Source organism: Acanthopagrus latus, chromosome 3, assembly GCF_904848185.1.
Source record: "Acanthopagrus latus isolate v.2019 chromosome 3, fAcaLat1.1, whole genome shotgun sequence".
NCBI classification, from domain to species: Eukaryota; Metazoa; Chordata; class Actinopteri; order Spariformes; family Sparidae; genus Acanthopagrus; species Acanthopagrus latus.
This window is the reverse complement of record NC_051041.1, coordinates 12,083,867-12,106,753: the sequence shown is the minus strand read 5'-3', so window position 1 is coordinate 12,106,753 and position 22,887 is coordinate 12,083,867. Positions and strand designations below refer to the sequence as shown.

The 22,887-nt window shown below is 42.9% G+C and overlaps 2 protein-coding genes across 3 annotated transcripts in view; both read right to left on the bottom strand.

The window, feature by feature from the left end:
- znf704 (zinc finger protein 704) overlaps positions 1 to 17,549 on the bottom strand; it is a 48,642-nt gene extending 31,093 nt beyond the window's left edge. Inside the window, exons 1-2 of the mRNA XM_037092927.1 lie at positions 16,468 to 17,549; positions 9,360 to 9,547 (exon numbers count right to left, since the gene is read on the bottom strand). Of these exons, the coding sequence (XP_036948822.1) occupies positions 9,360 to 9,547; positions 16,468 to 16,728 (449 nt within the window). The 5' untranslated portion in view covers positions 16,729 to 17,549. The remainder of the gene's footprint in view (positions 1 to 9,359; positions 9,548 to 16,467) is intronic.
- Positions 17,550 to 18,680: 1,131 nt separating this feature from the next.
- The window catches only part of pag1 (phosphoprotein membrane anchor with glycosphingolipid microdomains 1), a 53,083-nt gene continuing 48,876 nt past the window's right edge, over positions 18,681 to 22,887 (bottom strand). For both annotated transcript variants that reach the window (XM_037093272.1, XM_037093273.1), the window contains exons 8-9: positions 22,445 to 22,504; positions 18,681 to 22,149 (exon numbers count right to left, since the gene is read on the bottom strand). In XM_037093272.1, coding sequence (XP_036949167.1) covers positions 21,799 to 22,149; positions 22,445 to 22,504 — 411 coding nt within the window. In that variant the 3' untranslated portion in view covers positions 18,681 to 21,798. The remainder of the gene's footprint in view (positions 22,150 to 22,444; positions 22,505 to 22,887) is intronic.

Genomic DNA, 22,887 nt, shown 5'->3' with positions numbered 1-22,887 from the left:
CACCGGTGCAGTCGCTTGAAGACAGGATCAAAAGTGGTCAAAAAACTACTTCTTGAGGGTACGTGGGATTATCTATTTGACTGGCTGCGCAGCAAACACACCTTTGTTTCTGACCTGGTACGACTCAGAGGAGGGAGGTGTGGGGCTCTCAGCATGTGAGAAAAAGAGAGACGCCACTGCTGAGTCTGAGATATTAATCATATGATATAAGGCTAGATCCTTCAGACACATACAGACACACGCACACACGCACACACGCACACACACACACACACACACACACACACACACACACACACACACACACACGAGTACTCTGATCAACAGATGTACTGAACGGCATTAAACAAGCGATACTAAACTGTTTGGCAGTCACAGAGCTTCACAGCATTTTTCCACTTTTCTGTCCAAGCACAGAAAACAGACTCTCATCTGAGGGACCCTTTGGAAGGAATTACCAAAAATGTACAAACTCAGTTTTTTTTTTTTTTTTTTTTAGATCACTTCTTTGGAAAACAATCCACAGACTCAGTCCATTAAAAGTACATTTAACTGGCCCCCACATTATAAATATGTGTCAAGCAGCTCATGGGAGGGACTGATATACCCAAGGATGGGCCTGCCTTTGAATTTAATTTGCACTTATCTCAGCGGATTATGACAAAAAATAATTAAAGGTTCTCATGCAAACTGTCACGCACTAAGAAAGGAAGTCATTTAAACATCCGCTCTTTAAAGCAGACGTGCTGCTGACAATCTTAATAGTGGAGTGGTATCAAATAATGGCGAGCGAACGTGTACGGAAACATACACGCGCGCGCAATCACGCAAATGTCACATGAGGGCACCTCCAGCCGCCTTTCGCCCACCCCTCTGTCACGGCGCGCCCACTCTGCTAAACCGCGATAAAATTGATGAGCGACACTCAAATTAAAACGGGGCTACAATTATGACACCCTCATGCCGTGCTCTTAATTAGTACATCTCCATTTTAATTAATAAAGCCTGTCTGCCTGACAGATATCAATAATTCAAAACAGACAGGTCAATGGAGCTTCAAAATTGATGACCATAATTAGAAATAATGTGGGGATTCAGGAGAAGGTACTTCCGCAGGGCTGGGTTGGTTTTTTAATAGGTTAAACTTGTCGCCTCCCCACTGTGTCACAATGTCTTTGCCCCAAACCACAACTTTGCACGGGTCGGTACAGTAATATTCATACTAAATTATGTCGGGAGATGCACAATTATTAAACGGGCGATGCTTATGCTGTACATGCTCCGCTTAAGACTCGTTTTTTATGTGCAGTTTTGTGCTTCTCTTTGTAATTTACTGTGCACAAACACACACAAGAACTGATTGTTGTTCTCCCTTTTTTGGCCATTTGGGAAAAAGCTAATCAGAAAAAAAAAAATGTTGAGTACATGTCTGGAAATAAAAACAGATGGCTAATTTGCGGTTGCTTTATATAAAAACAAAGAGGGCTGCACTATTTTTTTGATAAAGGTAAAATGTGCGACTCAACTGCATTATAATGAAGTGCAGCAGAGATGCCCTGGCAACATGGAAAACATGTTTTTGTTTGGTACAGACCCCAACTGATGTCACATCGTCATGATTTTAATTTGTTTTTGCGAAGAAAACTCCATTAACATTGTTTGAGTTTTCAAATTTGACAAGAATATTGTCAAAAGCATCAGGTGTCCAGGTAATGTGGGATGGTGTTATAATAGGTGTTTCCAAAAGTCTAATTTGCCAGGACACAGTTTCATTATGATCCTTAAAAAAAAGCAATAGTGCAGCTCTTGGTTTGTCTAATTCAACAGTGAATCTTGTGTTTTCCGGCAGCAACCTCAACCCGACAGAGCAGACAGATGGCACTCACAGGCGCTCGTAATTTTGCAACGAGACAATGATTATCCGGCCTCTCAGTCAAGGTTTAGTTACAACTCTGGACATATACAAGATTGAAAGGAGTGGACTGGCATTGACTATTGACTGACCATGGCCTATAAACTTGTTTTTAAAACCGTATGCCTATCGCCAAAGCTGTAAAGTGAATTGTGATGACTCGACTAATCGCCAGGCAGCAAGGTTCACTGTTATATTTTCCTATTTTCTACATCTTCACTTTTCCTACAAAATCTTACCTATGTTCACGTTATTTATAATATATCCTCTCCAACACACGTATGCGTTTGCCTCGGGAAACACTACGTCACCTTGTAAAAGTAATGCTCAAATTTTCTCTGTACATTTCCTCATCATTTAAGGAGCAGGCTTTACGACAACGTCTGCTGATTAAACTGTCCATTCCAGGTGAAAGTCACACTTTATACCTAAAAGGATGGATTTTTGATGGATTTTCAGTTGAAGACTACTTTCACCTCCCAATTAGCGCTTCTGTTTGTACACGCTATGCGACACGGCCGTCAATTAGCACCACCTCGTATATACACCGCAGATGACCATAATGCATGTCTGTCGATAGAATCAATTAGGGCTGTTTTTCCTTCCGTAGCACTCTGTGCTGTCAGTCCATTAAAGCTGGGGACAATGGATTAGTCTGAAGCAGCAGAGGGCCCACGGAGCCCACTGTCACATAAACATAGGCTTGGAGGCTCTGCACTACACATTACAGATAGCAGGCACGGGATGATTGAGCACAAAACTACCTGACAGACACAACATGTTGGGCAAATTAGCATACTAGTGACATCGTCTGTGAGGCTTAAGATTGATTTGTCTGTTGATCCATGACATTTTGCCACGTTCCCTTGACAGCCGTGAAGAGTGTTCGAACTCCCGAGAAGCGGCATTGTGCTTATTTACGACTTCAATAACTTGCAAATAGATTTTTTTGCTGATGTCTCCAAAATAGATGTCACACATGATGAGTCAATTCCAAGGCTGGCGTCAAAGTGATCAGTGTACGACTTTTGGAGTGTCAGGGGCATTATGTAGATAGATTGTGGATTTAATTCAAACGGCATGGAGTTAGCCTCCGGTGTAGAACGTGGTGCAGATGTTATAACGTCCTTTCTGCTCTCAATAACTGATGCTGTAATTATCCTGCCAGACGTACTCCGATGAGTTTTCTTAAAGTGAATGTAAATCTCGGATTGAGACGACAACAGCACACACATTGCTTGTGAATTCTAACTACCATCCAGCACTTTGGCAAGAGATCACAGCGAGTTTGGACTGACCGTCTCCTAATCCACAGTCAACTGTTCCCTTGCTCACACGCTTAATTAAAGAGCCAATTTGCATATAAATTTAAACTCACAATTCCACTCCCGCGGCATCACAGGTGGCCGTTTTCTTGGGAGCAAGAAACTGTCCAACGAGCCGGTACAGAACTCAATGCGGCTCCTGCCAGTGAGCCACAGGTATTGACAGAGAGCGAGGGCTTTGCCTTCGATTAGTCTATGTGCAATAAATCTAAAAGTGGCGTTAACAGCAGCTTGAGGTGGGTGCGTAAATACACAACAATCCTGGGTGCAAATTGAGATTTTTGTGTGATGCGGTTCAGCCTTGAACACGGCAAACTCGAGTGAATCTTGTAATTTACACACATATTCACGTTTAATAAGATGCTCCCCCGAGGAAATCCTCCATGCTAGAAAAATCACAATGACAATCTACGGCGCGCAAGGTGCTCCTTTATCTCATCTGGTTCTCTCCCGCGCATTTGTTCTTCTCCTCCACAGAGAGGATCTCATTTTGTCCTATTATACTGAGTTATATTAGACTGAGACACTAAAGATGAGAAGTGGGAGGTTGGAGAACGGTGCGCGTGATGGCTAATGTGTAGCTCTGACTCAAATAAGATCACATCACTCTAATTTTAGCATGTTTGCACTGGTTATTTGATACCCTCAGAATTGATTTAGGAGATTTTGCAAATCCCTTTTCCAAACATGAACCCACCTTGTTCCAAGATATGATCACAGACATTTTAACCTCGTGTGAGCCAGACTCAGGACCCTGGCTTTGGTCCCTGCTGGCTGTGCTAAAGCCCAGATTAAAAAAAAAAAACAACAGCAGGCTTCTCCCATAAGGACTCCCAGACCATGAGACAACCTGTTGTGATGAGCTCATATTGGCTAAATCTGTGCATTCATGTAAATTCCCTTATTAAGACCCGCCTTCATTGTGCTCACTCTAACCGCTGACTTTATTTACTACACTGCAAAGCGCTTTTAATAGTTGTTCAGGTTTTGCACACTGCGCCACTAAGAAAAGTGTATTGCAGGGAGGGTTTTAAAGCAATTTGTCTGCCATTTTTTCTTGCATAAAAGCAGCAAAAGCAGCTTCCCCCTCAAAACACTGCCTGCTGAAGTTGTCATTGTGACAAATCCCATAACATCTGGAATTTTTGGGAACCATTACTGTGGCTAAACATTAAGAACCCCTTTATTAGACATGTGGAGCATTGTCTGTTTTTTATTTAAGTACAAGCACATTTCTGTTTGATATTTTTAGCCTTGTGTTGTCGGGCCAATCTGATACAGTTTAACAGCATATTTGAGTCAACACACTGGGTTTGGTCAAGTAAACTGTTACAGGAAAAAAACCTCAGCGCTCAATCAGATAATAGTGCATTGAGTCTGGGAGAGTGAGGCCGTGAATGAGAGGGAAGGAGTGAGAGAGAGTCTTTTCAGATGGTAATCGCATGGTTTCTGAACTCCGCTGGCATCCCAACCAGGAAAACTGTTTTCTTTGGCAAGCGCTGAGCATCTCTCTCACTCTTTTCTCTCTGTCACTCACTCTCTGGAGAACTCACACTGCTCTCATGCACAAACCCGTCCCCCCCCCACCACCCTTCTCTTTCTCTCGTTTCGAAACTCAAACGGCCTCCTTCGCCACAAACACAAAAACACATTGTGCAAAAAAGGAGTAAAACGGGTAACAGGGTTCCAAAAAGGTAAAGACGTGACCATAAAGATGACCAAATGCATGAGCAGAAGGAAAACAAGAAGATTAAAAAGCCATGGTAGTTTATCAAAAGATAATTTGACAGCCCTCTTGAGCTTCTTTCTGCGCAGGATGGGGAGTCTTTGGCGCCGTTCCATATCTGAGCTGGCTGATGCACCAGGCACCGAGTGTGGAACACATGGTTGGCTCAGCACGGTGAACTGCGAGCAGGCTGATCGACAATAAAAATGATCAACAATAACAAACAGTTTATATTTGGCACTGACTTTAATTCCTGAAGTCAGTTTGATCCCGCCAGCTTCCTTGCTTTAAATAATTGGAATTGGTTACCATGACTCAAACTAAATTGGATCATTTTGTTGGACTATGAAAAAGAAGTTACGACATCATAGCTGGCCGGCAAGGGGTCTTGAGAAACGTGAGTAACCTCAGTTCATACTAGACAGGGAGGACTGGCGGCCTAAAAGAGAAGATTTGAGCCCTCGGATCTGTTGTTTTTGGGTTTTGCAATAACAAGCCGAGCACCCACTTGATTTCCCCTTCAACTAAGGTTATACTCCGCTTCCCCTGCTAGCAATTAGTCTCCAGAACGCTATTTGTCAAAAGCCAAGCCATTCGTTTCCACTGGTCTGCCCCCGCCAGCTCTTGTTACAATTGACTATTTCCTGCATAGAGAAAACATAAGCCCTAGGTGGAAGGAGAAGGCCCAGCAGCTGGCTGAGACTGCAGTATAACACTGTGTAGAGATGTCTGAAGGCTCGGTTAAGAGAGACTCGTACCATAAATATAGCGTAAACAAATCAGAAATCTGCCACAGTGAGCAATTTCGGCCTCTGTATTTTGAGTAACAGCATATTTTTAAAAAAAAGATTTCATGAAGGAAACCATTACTTTGGGCATTTGGGAGTTGGGGCAACGCAGAAAATAAGTCAATCATGGAATGACACCTATTGATTTTTGGAGCAAGATCTGACACAATGCGGGCAAACTAAATGTGCTGTTAACAAATACGATGAAGGAGGCTGCTCGATAAAGTAATGAGAGCCAGGCCGGTTGACAGAAACATTAAATGTAGCTACACAAAACCCCCCGAGGTCTAACATCTATATGACACAATGTCATTTTTCCTCTATTTTCCCAATGATTGCAGACGAGGAATCGGGGTACTTCAGCGACTCCCAGCGAGGTAGGCAACCTATTCTATCTGGGTTACAAGGGACCTAGAGAGCCATCAAACAGCCAGACGTTTTCTTGGTAAATCACCAGCAGAGAGGGAACTTTTGAGAGTGCAATTAACAACCTCAAGGTCAGACTTCTCTGGAGAGTTCGCTTGGAGAAAAAAATCCTCAGGCATTTTCTCTCCCTTCAGTTTTCTGCTACCCTCCGTTCATCTCCTTTAGCCTCTTATCCTCCTCTTCATGCACATACATTTCCTTCACTCCTTTTCCTTGTTGGTCCCTCGTCCCCTTTCCACCATCCCTGCAAGCCTCCCTCCTTCCTCCCCTCTTGTCTGCATTACAGATAGACTTTGTGGTCGATGGCGACACCATTTCTCTCCCAGTGCCAGAGCAGGACTGGAAATCGGTTGCAGGTGTGCTGAGGATGAGAACCATTGATCTTAATCTTAAGACAATAACGGTGCTGTGCACTGAAGAGATCAGGCTCATGCCTGCTCATATAATGCGGCAAGAATGAACTTTTCATACTCTTTATTTTGTAAGCACACTTCATAAACAGTACTAGCGCTTGACAAGCATGATAGATCTTTAGATTTTGAGTACAAGGCTTTGAAGTGCTATACACAAACTAATTGGATGTCAAGTCCATGATGTTAAATTATTTGGATGTTTAATCAACACATAAAAAAAGGTTCATGACACTATGGGATGAAATGGCTTAACTTTAACTATGAGGATACTTTAAAGAAAGAGTCATGTAATGAAAGAGTTAATTCTTTATCTCAGTCACTGAAACAAGTGCATGGAGCACACTTATTCCAAAAGGGAGTTACAATATTGGAGGTCAGCACAAAGATATGATGTTTTATCTCTTAACTGTAGCATTACACATTAAGCCAGATACGCACACCGTGCAATGTGGCCTTCACATTCCAACAGTTAATGTTTTTCTAAATTAGCGGTAGCGGTGTAGAAAACTAAAAGCTAAGGTTGAGGTGGTGTCAGCAGAGCACACTGTTAAAAGTAGGGATGGGACAATAAAACATTTTATTGCAGCTTGTGATTAAGAAAAGACTCACAATCGTGAATATCCTCACGTTAATGTTTTTTAAAAGGCTCTCTAGCTCGGTGATGTAAAGTCCTTTCCTGATTTATTTTGAACCGCCTCAGTCTGTTTACATGCCGGTCACCAAGTTCAACCGGATGTGTGTAATTACTGCAGATTCAAAACTACTGGGAAATGAGGTTACCACCATTTATGTATCCTTTATTTGTGCAGGAAAACCTTGTGATTCATGATAACTTATTTTGGATTGTTTTAAGTGTGTCCTCTCTGTGATGCAATACAAATAGTTGTTTCCTAACAAAATGTAAGGTTAGATTCCTTCAAGAGTTTTAAGATTAACATGATGGTTAGAAAACTAATATTGAGAACCGCAATCATGTTAGACAAGATAATCGTGACATGCAATTTTCAAATTGTCCCATGCTTCCCAATATTTCCAAAACGCTTTGGGTATTTTGTGATCATGGCTGCCCAAACCCAGTAAAAAAAAGATATGTACCAAGATAAAGATTCAAAACAAATTGGACCTTTGACACTGGCTAAGTAGAGGGCTTGGCTGACAATTCTCAAAGTAATGATGCCTGGACAGGCAAAATGAAAACACACTTGGACACATTCCTGCTGGGATTTTTGCTAGGGAGACAACCTGGGCTGGTTATTGGATTTTTCTATGTGTGTCCATACTCATAGCTGTAAAGATGTTAAGCTTTTTAAAAAGGTTGTGGTTGGTCTTAGCAATTATATCAGGATTACTGTATGCTGAGATTCAGAAAACATCCCCTACGGCTTTCTTGTTGTCATATGGCCTCATTAGGAGGATAAACAGGACCTTGGTTTATGAAGTCATCTTCCCAGGGATGAGACGACATGCTGAACTTGTGCGAATGCAGGCAGACGATCAATATGCCATTCCACAATAACCATATACACATCAATATTATGGCAATCCCTATGCAAGGAGGTAATTATAGCGGGACAGGTGTAAAACTTCAGTCTAATCCATGGGATAGATTCAATTCAAAAAGAGATTTTTCCTCTTAATGGGCAACAAGAGAGCTTTAAATCAATGATTCATCAGCAAATAATGGTTAGATTTAAAGCAAGGGCTCGGGATGCGGTGATAAAGCTGCTCAAAGGGGCGACTTTTACTGTACTTTTCAGGAAGTTGCAATCGATTAGACTCCTCTGGCAGCGCGAGGACAAGTAATGGGGAGTGGTGCTCGATAACGGTGTAGTGCTTTACAAGGTATTAGTGTTCCATATCTAATAGTGACGAGAGTGTTGTTTCTTTATTGGATGGATCTTTACTGCCGTGCACTGCCGCCTGTTAATGTTTAATCGCCCCATTGTGGACTAGCTTCAGCTGAGGATTATGCTGACCATCTTAAAATTATATTTGTTTGCACATCTGAGGGAACATCTCATGAATCATAACATAATAACGGTTTTAATTGGTATTGGGCTCTGTACTGTAGGATCGCATGGATGATGTCCACCATATTCAATAAAAAAAAGACTGGAAGGAAGTCTCCAACACAAATTTCAAGAAGAAAATTCATCTTTTGTCTGTCTTGCTGTAAGACTATCCTATGTCTAAGTACACGATTTACTATGTTAGCTGACTCTCATGGCCTTGAGTCCGTGTTGCACCACTTTTACAATTTGGGAAACCACCAGAGGCATGCCACTTAAACAACCATAACCATAATTGCTCCAGCAAGTTAAGGCAACAGCATGGGATATTTCCAAAAACAACATTTTGCACACAAGCCTTCAATATGTAGACGGGGATGGAATCATTCTAACACGCTGGCATCCCTGATATACAGGGTAACATGCATGATGCCATGTAATAAAAAATATATATGTGTAATGGAATAATGATGGGCTCCTGTCAAAGTCCATTGAATTCAGTGGTCTGCCAAAAAAGGCTTTGAGGAACGGATGAAAAAAAAAGGGATTTCCGCTTATATAAACTCTGTCCTATTTATGAGATGACAGATCTATGTCATAAACCTTCAGTGAACTTTGTATATGAATCCAAGCCAAACTCCCTCTAGTACAGGAATCAGACCATCTCTGTCAAAGAACTGGCAAGCTCTTATACACACACATACACACATGCACACACACACACACACATGCACACACACACACACACACAATGCCCTACCTGGCATGCGGGACATCGATGCTGGAGGAGACCACTTTGCGTTTCTGCTCCAGCAGGGACACTGATCGGGTGTCGGGGTCCCGGCCACCACGTTTGCCGTCCGCCACCCGCTGCTCCTCCACTACCTCCGGGCTGAGGGAGCCACCCTCCACCTTCTGGCTCTCTGGAGCTCCGTTACTGGAGCTGTGCTGTAGAGGGTTGCAAAGATAAATAAGTCAACGCTTTGGCCGAGACCGATGTACGTTGTTGTACCAATGCAGAGTCTTGAGAAATGTGATGCAAAGTGCAGATACAAGCCTCCTTTTGTGAAAGCATATTCTGTAGTTTTGCTGCTGTTAAAATACTTTCATCGTTTAGATTACTTACTGAAATGTCACAGATGTGTTACTTATGTGTATGGAAGCCATTACAACATGTATGTATTTTTTCAACACAGCAGCAGATACTGGGATCTGCATGTCGAAAGCTTGTAACCCAATTTTTCGTTTTAATGTTTACATTTCAAATGAAGGAGTACACGGTCCAATACGGTTTAAGAATATTTTCCAGCCTCTTAAGCTTTAAAAAAAGCCTTTTAAAAACAGATTGCATAAACTGAAAAATGCACAGTGGTCAGTCACAAAACAAGGCTGTTTTTCTTCACTTCCGCTAGACATTTCGAAGAATTTGAAGGTTTTCAAACTGAAAAACCGCAAAATACTGTTGACAGTTCTACTGAAAGTGCCCTCACATGAACAAAAATAAATGAAACACAAAACTATGCACCATTATATAAGGCCTTTCTACTCTAAGTTTAAAAGACTGATAAAATAAAATCCTTCATATTACAACTTCTGTTTCTAAGGACACAAGGCCTTATCAGAAGAATCTGTGCATTACATAAAGGTACCATTTGGAGCTTTTGGACTAATGGCAACTCTATGGAGCTTTGTGTTGTTTGTACAGTGCATGAACATGCGGATGCACAGCATGCGATGCGTAAAAGCCGCTGGTTTTACACTATTCTATGGATCAACAATGTGCGGCAGTAACACGGAAAGAAGTGTGGCAATGAGGGCTAGGAGATATGGGATCACAATTTGAATTTTCAGGGGCAAAGCTATTAGAATCATGACGATTTGATGATTGTTTGGTTCTGTGCCAAAACAAACATAGGTCTTACACTTGGAGAACTGGGTTTGTGGTCCAGATTATCTCTGCAGCACTATAGTACTTTACCAGTACTGTACCTTAATCAGTGACCTTAATGATTATATTTTTGTAGTTGTCATTAAGAGTACAACCCTCGTAGCAAAATGCCAGCTAGCAAACACAAATATTTGAAATATTTCGAAAAATTCAACTCTGCAGGTCAAAGCACAGCTAAATAGAAAACTCCGCTGGCCACCTATAAGGCCACTTGCTTCATAAACACACATTCAGGTAGACAACCGGTTGCGTCATGAACGTAGTTGTTCACATCCTTGCCTATATACACAACGCGTGTTACTGGAGGATACCACCAGATGCGTTAGCTTTCAGCTTGTTGTCCCCATTGCTGATGTGCCCACTGACCTCTGAACTGCAACATCCCCGTTCCTTATTGTTCATGAGCGTATTGCAGACAGGGAGCATTCACTTATGAGGACACGCACAACCATCGCTTCAAACAGACACAGGATATGAGAGGCAGCCATCACGTGTACACATGTTAAAAGCAAGTATATCTACGGCCTATATAGGAAATATAATGCCACTACTGCATGATTTCATAAATAGTTAATCTGAAAGAAAAAAAAAAAAAGCTCACTTAAAATACAAAATTTCATGTTGACCTTTCACACACCTTGTTGCCAAAACAGTTGTGTAGTAGATTTATAATGCCGCTTATTTTATTTATTAAGCATTATATTTCTGACAACAATACAGCTGAAGATGAAGATGAAGATGAAGCTGTCAAATTCGGAGAGCCAGACGTTGTGGCTCTCTTCGGATGTTTGAGCAAGTCAACCCAAAAAATAAACACGCAGAGCGCTCTGCTTCCCCAATGACCACAAGCTACAACACACACAAAATAAACACTGAATTTCTCCATACAGCAAGTCTGCATTACACAAGCCAGCCTTTTTCTGTGTCACACACACTTTCACTGACATAACTACTCACTGACATTCGCACGAGCAGAAAAGAAAAGCATTTCTCCCATCACGGTGCTCTGAAAACGCCCACCTGTAGCGATGTAAAAAAATAAATAAATAAAAAATCATCATCTCTTACACAATGGCAACGAATGGCATCCTTCTTCACATGAATACCTGCATGTACCTACACACACACCAACATACACACATCTCTGCAGGTAACTAACACCATCAGACTCTTAGAAACACGCTGAGGAAATGGCAAAACATGCACAGAGTGACACGCATGGCTGCCCACACCAACGGAGGAATGAGGAGTATGACATGCAGGCCAGTGTGTATGTGTGTGTGTGTGTGTGTGTTCATGCGTGTCTGTGTGTGTGTGTGTGTGTTTGTGTGTGTATGATCTAGATCATTATCTCAAAGCACTGTAACACGATTAGGCTCGACTATGGAAAAGGCAGTGGCACCCTAGTCAATCACTCAAACACACACACGCACACACAAACACAAGAGAACAATTTACTTAGATTAATGAGGTAAAGAAACACATGAGAAATGAGTATCTAGTATCGCTTGTGACAGAGGCCGGCAGCACAAGGACTCGCCGGTGCGCAGAGCCCTCTGTGAAAACACAGACTTGAGTAAAACAACAAGATGGATTACAGCGGCCCGGGAAGATTAGGTGTTGTGTGTAGGATGAGTACTCCTCGGATAAAACAAACGGCGATTCTGTCCTTTCGCCGGGCTTATGAATGATGGCATTTCACGGAGCCAGGAAATTGTGAAGCATGCCAAATTGGTTGTGAAATTTGAGTTGTACGTGTCAAAGCTGGTGTTTGTGTGTGTGTGTGTGTGTGTGTGTGTGTGTGTGTGTGTGTGTGCGTGCATGCATGCACAGGAACAAATACCCCAAGTGTCCCTCATAACCCCCCCCCACCGTCATCGCTCATACTCCCTCTCTCTCCCACTCACAGGCAAACTCATAACCTACTTGCTTTGGGCAGTTTGTCAAGCGTAAAGATTCCTGAACCTTTATGGGTCAAAGGTCATAATAAAGCGAGCTGACACAGACTATAATTTGAGTCCCACGGACCGAATGTCATAAAACTCCAACTGACTGTTTCTTTTGTTACAGTGGTTCTTTGTTGCTAGGAAGTATGTACCTACTGAGAATGGTCCGGATTAGCGATTGGTAATTATTAATCAGTGTGTGTCGCGCTGCTCTGACACAGACTAACAGTAGACTTTCTAACATAACATACGACTTAAGGCTGTGGATGAACAATGTTTTTTATATCAAAATTATCTCAGCTGTAAGCTAATACGTTGATTCCATTAACTACATGAAACTCATGTGCTGTACGCATCATTCAAATTGAATACTAGGTTAGATTATCTTATGATATTATGAAGATATTAGAGCCTGACCAATGCAGGAGTTTTGGTTTTGATGCCAACCCAGATTTTAGGGAGTAAAAAAAAAAATTCCAATACATATATTCATTATGAGTATAAACATAAACACATTTTTTTGCAATGAGCCTTCAAAAGTGAAACAATCGCTGTGTCGAGGACGTTTAATTACATCTGGACACAGCAGCTTTCAATAGAATGAACCGAGCGCCGTCTTCATGGCTCAGTGGCGCATGAAGCCAAAATGGCTCAATAAAAATTCCCGGATCTTCCATGTTGTGGGGCCCGAAGAGAACACGCACATGAGAATTCCACCGACCGAGGTGGCTAACTACCAGTTTAACATGCACCTAACTTGAACAGGGAAAAAAATAATTTAATGGTTCTTCTTGACTATCCAATTTTTTTGGACCTAATCGCTCAAATGATGACAGTCAGACGAGCCTTTTCACAGGGGTTGTGACGTCAAAAAAAACGTATATAGGCATCTCTTTCATGATGTTAGCTTATGGGAAAAAAGTATTTTTGGGGCACAGTGCATCAAGTGATGATGTAATTACTCTGTTTGGCCACTACGAAAAATGCATTGTGGTGTCAGTTTAATAGGATTGACAGCTGAGGTGAAACAATACAAAAAGTGCATAATGTTTTAATTTAGTGCTTCTTTAACATGCACGCACACACACACACACACACACACACACACACACACACACACACACACACACACACACACACACACACACACACACACACACACACACCGCCACCACAAGGTGTAAAATTGGCAGGGGAATAGGTTTAGAATGGCTGCAGGTTTTATAAAAAATAGTGATACTTTGCCCCAGTTCAATAACCTAAAGTAAGTATGATATATTCCCAAATCGGCATTGCGTCCAAACCCTCCTGGATTGCTAATGGATAATACCATTGTATATCTGATATAAACATATCTTTCAATGAATAGCACGTTTCACAAACAAAACAACTAACTTTTAAATAAAAGAACCTTGCAAGATCTCAACGTCATTCTGCATTCTGTCCATGTGATTGTTTTAATGGTTGAAAAACAAGATCAATTTGTGGTTATGTTTGGTACAAGCAACTTGTCTGAAACTACATGCAGTCTTCTTCATAGATATAACACAGGATTTAAATTTCAATCGCAAAAAAGGGTCTGAAAAATCACAGTTACCTGGTCCTCACCTGGTCTTGTTTTGGTGTATATTTCACACATAAACACTTTTGAAGGGCAGATAAGAACAAAACTGAGAAAAGAGAAAGGGGGATTAAAAATGTGTGTGTTAAACCTGTGTCTGTGTATTCATAGCACACATCACACGAGGATAAACACAAACACCTCCTCTACTCTAAGTAATTACTCATACATCCTCACAGGCTGAGAGGGAGGGGGGGGGAGCAGCATCCAGACTTGACCCTGTGGTCACTGTGCTCCATGCTGATGCTGCTCAGCCAACCAATAAGGACAGCCGACGCCGGCCTGCCTGGGATCGGGCACTTCGGAACAAAGAGTCACTCAGCTTCTGTCAACAAGCTTGCTTCATTGACTCCCACGTCGGCGTACGATCAACACAAACAGCAACGACCGCAATGACAACTAAGGCGCCGGGGAAACAAAAACAAGCGTCGCCTTTTTGTTTGTAGCTAGAGATGTGTTTAACATTGCTCACACAACACACACTTGCACAAACCGAGGAGTCAACAAGTGGTCTCCCCCCCTACCCACCCACCCCTTTCTCTACAAGGGGGGGGGGGGGTACTGGTTTGCCATTCTGGGCAATGTGCCAAGCATCCAGATTCTTTGGAGCATGCCACCCATTGCCAACATGGGGGTGCCCACTTTGTTGGCTGTACAGCAGCTGCTCGAAAGGGGTGGCACTGCTCTCAAAAACAACCCCCCCACTCCAAAACGTGAAGTAGTCAAATCTAACTCATTAAACATAAAAAAAAAAAAACACACATGCGAGAGAAGACACCTCCATGCACGTGAAAAGCATTCGAGCTGCAGATGTGAATCCACACACACAGACACAAACACACACACGCACACACACACGACAGACCCCTCCTCCTCATTTTATGGCTTGTTTTCGACCTCACTGGGAATTGAGGGCTGAAAGAGACTTGGCCATTGTTGCTGACAGGACTGCACTCTCAGCCCCAGCTGCACCACTCCAGCCTGCACCGGTGACTGTGGCCGTATTGTGCAACAGCTTTTTTTTTTTTTTTGGTGAGCGCGCCACCCGCATACACAAAACGTGCAAGTGCAAAACAAGGGAGCCCAAGTTTACATTGCAATTCCCATCCATCAAAGCCCTGACCACTCTCCACACAGAGATGGCACACTGGGCTTTGTCGGGGGGCTTCTGACGTATCTGTGTGAAGTTTGAGAGAATGTGTCACAACTCAATTTGAGCGTTGCAGCTGTACCTATAAATGTGCACACATAAAGCAAACGTGAGGAGCAATCCGGCATGTGTGGTCACACACGGCGGCTGAGCATTTCCCTTTTGGTTTGCAGCCTTGCTGAGTGACTTCATCGACAGCATTTGAAAACACAACGCACATGAATGCAAGGAGGCACACCAATCAAAACACACCAAAAATCAGGCCGTAAACAAGTCAGTTAGTCAGTCACATGCATTCTTCAGTCACTACCTCACTTTAAAAAGGACACCACACACACACACACATATACACTTCCTCAATGCCAGAAACAGTGTTTTCATCCAAAAGCAGGATTGGCTTCCTCTCACAAATCTTTATCTGAGGCCATGTGACACCAAACCATACAAGCTGGATATGAAAGCAATTAGGTCACTGCTAATTGGGCCCAAATCAGGACTACAAATTTTGGACATCATCAGAACTTCCTATCCTGCTCCTGGAAGCACACAGCTTGCCTTTTTTCTTCTGACTTGTCGTTAAGCAATAACACCCTTGTTGTGCAGACCGACTTCCCCATAAAGCCATGCAATATTCAACTGGGCGAAAGAGCTGCACCACGTATCAATGAAAATCTCCAAAATGCAATCTATTCTGAGTGCAAATGTGCAATTAAAAACAAATAATAATAATAAGAAGAAGAAAAGGCAGGGTGCACGGGGACATCTGCAATAAATGTGATGCATGCATTACGTAAACCAATGTGCAGTAAACCCCGGACCGGCTCTTTACATCAGTCCAAAACGCTGCAGTCAGAGCGTGTTTGTTTGCCTCGGCTTACCCACCCACTAGCCCACATAAACATTGCGCAGGCCCTATCAAGCCCTTTGTCCCATATATCTGGTGTCGCCAAAATGTCATGACAGCCCGTTATTTGGTGCGACGTGGACCATCCACACAATGCTATTTTCGTCCGGGGCTGGTTAAAAATTCGCCTTCCGTTGGCAGCCGCGGCGGCGGTGACACCGTTAAAAAAAATCCGCCTCGTGCAGGAAGCGGTTAAACGCTGCAAAACACCGCACAACAAAAACAGTGAAGCGCTGCCTGCCGGCCGGGGCGCTTTACCGTGCGCGCACATAGACATACACAAACACACACACACACACCTTCAAGCTGGACTTGAGCGGTCCTTTGGCTGCGGTGTGGTTGATCCCGGCGGCTATCTCCTCCTCGGAGAACTCCTTGAGGCTCCCGTCCTGCATGAGCACGGTGTAGACGCTGCGCCGAGCTCCCGCGGCCGAGACGTCTCTGTTTTCCTGCTTGACAGCCTGGACCACTCCTGTCACCGGGGCACCGTCCCCCGTCGGACTCGGCGCATAAACGCGGCTGCCGAGGATCGAGCGCTTCACCAAACGCCTCGTATGCATGTCTGGGGGGTGTCTCGCTGAACTCAAGAGCCGGCGAACCGGTGGATTTGGATCGCTAACCGTCGAATTATAGCCGGTAAACAACGTCGTGAAAAACACAAAACCGCAGCGGGTAGACTACGCGCTCCAACAGCCCTGATAAAATGTTAGAAAGCGGCAACATACTCGGAAAGGCGCAAAAACTCCGAACAGCGTCCCAAATGCACCGCATTCGAAAGCACCGAAAAAAAAAACGGACCGGGAAACTTTGGAATTAGCGCCCGCAAAACACCGATTCATTCGCCGCTAAACAACCTCCACATCCAACCGGCTACCAATCCTCCTCCGTTCGACCTGTTTGTTTTCCCCACTGCTCCCTGCGAGCTGAGCGGGCGGCGGGAAAACGCGGACGAGCGGCCCCTTCCGTGAACCGAGATGACATTTGTACACGATTTTACAAAATGGCGCCTTTTGTGCGGATAAACGGCTCGGACGTCCGAGAGCGGAAGCGAACGCGTCGAGCTGTTTCGCTTCTCTCGGCCGCACACGCCGCCAGCCGCGCCGTAGATGATGAACACGGTCGGAAAGAAGACCGTTAGGTGACTCCAGCTCCGGCTACTGCGAGCTCCAGTCCGCGGTTAGCTCCGGCCGAGCAGAGCCTCTACCGGCGGAATGCTGCCTGTAAACATGTGCGGTCCGGCTGCCGACGGGAGCTCCGATTGGTCGGTGCAGCACACGCCTCCACAAGCCCCCACCGAATCCCCCCACTTCTCCTCCGACAGAAGGTAATGCAAGCCGGGAGGATGCTCCATTCAAAACAATGACGCAAGGATGGATAGGAAACCAGAGGGGAGGGGGTATGGTGGAGGGAAAGAAAGGGAAAAAGGGGAATTTAGGCTAAGGAAAGAAAACTTCTACCAGACAGACAGGCCTTTTTGCTATAACCTAGTTGTTAGAGGCCTGTAGCCTACTTTTCAGGTGCCATGGGACTTCTAAATTACTATGGTCTGCTTCTAAATTGGGAGTAATGGACTGCACTGGTCTGTTTTTGTGAATGTAAACAACAGGTTATTTAATGTCTTATGGGGCTTCATTAAAATGCCAATTTAAATTTCTATATAGTTTGGAGGGTGGACAATTTAATCAGGAGAGAAAGATCTTTATTGACTGATTTTTCTTTTTTTGTCTAAACAACAAATTTCCTGTCCATGACTGAAGAAATAAACTGACCTTTAAGGACAACACAATGTCACGCTGTTTTACTTTGTTTAAATTTGGCGGACCCTGCCACCTTTATGGCTTCACACAGTGTTCTGGGAAATGCTTGTTTATTCAGTTTTGGGAAAATGAGTATTTATGAATCTGGACTATTACCTATTATTAATATTGTTGATATTAGAATTATGAGTTTGAATTTCTTCTTAAACAACATAGTGCCTCTTTAAATGCTATTGGGTGTTACAACATCTGCCCAGGCAGGAACCAGCACCATCGGAATATTCAAGCAAACAACACTATAAAGAGTTTAATGTGCAAATAATAAAATTACATAAAAAAAAAAAGCTACAGGCTGGTCTTGCCTTAAGTACGCCACAGTGATTGTATCTCCAACATCACTCTTTTCTTTACAACACTGCAAAGAACAGCACTCACAGGCAGCTAACACTCTCATGAAAGTCACATCCTGTTCTAAATAAAACTGCGTGATCTCACAACGTGACACAAGTTGTTGCTTGTCTGAGAATGAATAGCGGTTTCTTTTTTCATCAGAAAGTTGACAGTGCTCTGTTAATTCGAGTTCAATTAACTCATCGCGATTATCATCACGCATGGCAGAGAGAACGTACCAGCTAATGTTATTGCAGTAAAAAATAGCCTAATTAGTGTCAAACTTAATGTTTTTGTAGGATCATACGCAGCCTACAATCTCTCTACATGACAGCACCCCATGCGAATAAAAGACAATGACACAATTTATTATATATATATTTTAATAGAACAATTCATGTCATAAAATATTTACATGCAGAGAATGGAAATTGGACAGAGCGGAATGACAGATGTGGCCATAACGTCCAAAACAGGCTTTGCCCTGTGATCAAAGGCAGGTGTCACCGTGGAGTTGTCTGCTGGTCGTAGGGGGAACAAATGGTCTCATTACGGGAGGAGTGGAGCTGAGGGGAGGGCCAGCGTCTCCAAACCTCTACCGCACCCCCATTCCCTGAAGGGGGTTGTGTGTGTGTGTGTTTATATGATCAAGATAGACAGCTAGAGAGAACAAGTGATTTTCGGTAAGTGTCTATTAACTGTGTGTGTGTGTGTGTGTGTGTTGTACTGATTAGATTTGGCACTAAAACACCCCCCAATGACAGATAATTTCCTTAGAGGTCATTTATAGCACTCGGTGAACACCATTATATCCAAATGATGGCATCACCATGATACACAGGCGCATCACTTGGGAGGAACAATGCTTTTTTTTGGGAGCGTAAACAACGATGATAATTACCTCTTTGCAGAAATGATCATAATTTTCACCCACTTTCTTTCCTTAAATACTGGGAGTGTTTTTGAATTTAAAATCCTCCTTTGCTCTGGCATGGCTGGGAGATGCAAAAGCATTTCAAATGTCTGATATCATTTATGAGTCTAATAGCAGTCGGCGCAGACTAGCTGTGTTTGTCTGAAGCCGCAACAAGCTCCTGCATGTCTAATGAAACATGAAGCGAGGCCGGAGATACTGTAATATTTCCATGTGGGTGGAAACAGATGACACCATTTCTTGTGCAAAGAGATACTGTAGCAGTGAAAGAGATAATTACAGCAAGAAGCGTTGGCCTGGTTAATCTGAAAACAAACATCCAACAACAGTTTTGAGACATTAATTAAGTTTCTTTTAAATAAAAGTACCACACTCACCGTTGTGTACCAAAAAACGTTGTACCTTATTTCTGACATTTTCTGAGCTTGGAGGCTATTTTGACAACTTGGAGTAACAATACAAGGTAAAGAGCAAGGTTTCCTTAAAACAAAGCAGACATACATCAGTGCTCTAACGGGCGGCTTATTCTAAAATTATACCACTCTGGACATTGTACAAATAAGTAAAAGCATACATAAAACTTCCAGCGAGTGACGGTTGGTTAAAATAGTGCTCTAACTATATACAAGCCTTGGTTGGCATGTCGTCAGTACAGGCTCCAAACAGACAAGATATGGTTTTCTCAGAGTGCTTCTATGAGGTTTAAAAGCAGTTTCAAATTGTGCAGAAGTGTCACTGGATGGTGATGATATAAATGCAGTACCTTGATTTCAACCTTGTGCTTTTTAAAATCATCCGGGATGCCAACTGAAGACTGTATACTGTACCAGGAGTAGGCTCAAAAAACATGACAATACATTTTTTTTTTTTTTTTTACAGCTGATCAATAAACTTGCATTAATTAATGCAAGTTTGTCCATGTCTTTTGAATTTGTATTGACCTCTGTGCAAAATGACAAAAAAAACAAAAATGGTCTCATCGTGTATCTCTTTTTTTTTAAGGATGACGCCACCAACTTTACTGATTAAAGTGTGTTTACAGGACTCGTAGAGTACTACTGCATATGTGCAGAAAGTAGTAATAAGCCTTTTCTGGCACCAGAGGAAGCTGCATGTAATCTGATAAACCGCCTCCAGTGATGTCACTCAGAATAAGATGCATTATGGGTAATGTACAAGCTTTTGAAAAGGAAGGAATATTTCTGGAATAAAGGAAAAGGTGGTCTCTCTGGTAGGGTTGTGATAATGTTGTCCAACAGTGTTAAAGGAGTGCAAGACCAGTTAACTGCTCTTGGGTGCACACATTATCAACAACGCAACTTGGCCACTGAGTGACATCACTGGAGGCAATTTATCAGATTACACAGAGCTTCCTCAGGAGCCACAAAATGCTTTATACTACTTTTTTCACACATTTGGTGGTACTCCCGAAGGCATGTAAACACACTTTAATGTGTAAAAGTGGTGGAGTTACCGTTTAAACAATGAGTAAAAAAGTCAGGGGAAAATGTACCTTGACAACTGTCATTTTGCAGCTCACTTTCATACAGTTTTCTTGATAAAAATGCTAGAAACTTCTAAAAAATCCTATTAACTTTGCTCTCACTGACACACGCTAACATTTCACAAGTACACAACAATATGCATCTTCAAATAAATATGAATTTCACAAAAAAACACCGATGTGGGAGCGCAAAAACGTCTAAAAACACTTTCAAAAATGTACTGTGAAACTGCCTTCATCACCTCTGGTTTCCGTTTTGGTTCCGCAGACGACTAGTTTCACGGGGGGAACCCTTATGTTTTGCAGTAATCTATTGAAAGCTAAGCCTGTTTCTACTAAGCATTTGGCTATTTGTTCTCCATGCCTTGAAAAAAACCCATTCACGGGGATTTCAAGCGGAATGCACAGTGGAGACACTGGACAAAGAAATACACTATCTGACCTTCAATAAAACATGACATTGGAGAAAGCTAGAGAGTTACTAGCAGCTGCAGAATACAAATATTGTTACCTTCATATGTACAGTAAGTGCATGAATTTCATGATTATATGGCACTGAATTCTTTTTTTTTTTTTTATATATATATATATCACAGGCACTGATAGTGTCCTCACTCGGCTAACCCTTATAGTCCTGCGTGTGTGCTGTGACTGGATATTTATCTGATAATGATTTATTTGATCTTCTTTGCAATCAAGTGTTGTTAAATGTGTCCATGATATGCACGCGTGTCAGACAGACAAAAGAGGAGTTTAACGATGATCCAAAGTGCACTCTTCCACAATGCTAATGCCCAATGACTGAGATACTACAGTTCATTTCCTAGCAGTACCAATGACATTTACCCTGCTCGATAAATTAAAAGTTCAGATATGATGAACCGTACCCAAGCTGCGAAGAGGACACTCATGCGTAGATGACTGATGCTTGTGGCCAGCCTGCCGCCAAAGTCATGCACCGAAAGCATGCTTGGTGGCAGGTTCGAAGCACAGAGGAAGCTTCTGCAGCGAACGCCACAGGTGAAGATGCCCGAGTGCGAGAAACTCAGAGGCGGGACGTTTCCCGGCTCAGACCCAACTCTCCGACACTCTCGTAGTCTGGCTCTGCCTTGGCAGCGTCCGACCCCTCCGCCCTGTGCTCATCATCCGGGCTGCTAGTCTTTGGGATGCGGATGGTTTCGTAGCCCGGATCTGTGCTGTCCAAGACGGGGTCTTCCCCCGCCTGGGGCTCGTCGGGCTGGCTGTAGATGTCTCGGACGGTGGCGTAGAGGTCGCTGGAGGAGGAGGCCGTGACAAGGCCCTTGATCTCCGCAATGCTGCTGTAGTCGTGCTCTTTGTCGTCCTCGTTCACAGCATCGTCACAGTTTGTTTTGTCAACTGTAGAGTACACTGCCGACTGAAGGACAGAGAACACAGATTTTTTTTTATTATTATTTTGGTTATTAGTTGTATAAAATCATCAGAAACAAAACTACATTTACTGAGATAACAGGAGTGTGAACACAAAAAGAAACTGATGCGTTTGTGCCAAAAGACCCCTGCTGTGATCCCCCCTGCAGCGTATTTTCTGATTTTGTATGACTGGTTTTACCTTTGGAGGTTGGAGCGTTTGGCATTCAAAGAGTAAAGTGCTGCTGTCTCGGGAGTGGAAACACCAGTTTGGGGAATAAGGGAGTTTAACACACACTTACCTCATTGTCTGACAGAATGTGGTTGTCGAACCCTGGTGCAGGAGACAGAGGGGAGTGTAACTGGAGGAGAAAAGAACAAAAAGACACTTTTAGATATGGCAGAGAGAAAAGACTGAGCGCGGGATCAGACGTTTGAAGGTGACAAAGTGGAGGCTTTACTTCTCTTTAAAGATTTGAGGGGTTTTCACACATTTCTCAACGGTTTTAAGAATATCCTGTTGCCAAAAAAGTGCACAGAGGTTGAACAGTCTCTCTTATGATCACTGAAACTAAGATGCGTCTGCAGTTCTTATTAATCCGCATTCCTTAAACATTAAACAACACAAGCATCAAAAACAACAGTAAAAAATCTCTGTCTTAAAGGAGTGCTTGGTAAACTGATCGATAAAGTGAACTATTCCCCAAAGCTGGAGTGAAACAAGCTCTGCATTTTAAGTTTCTCC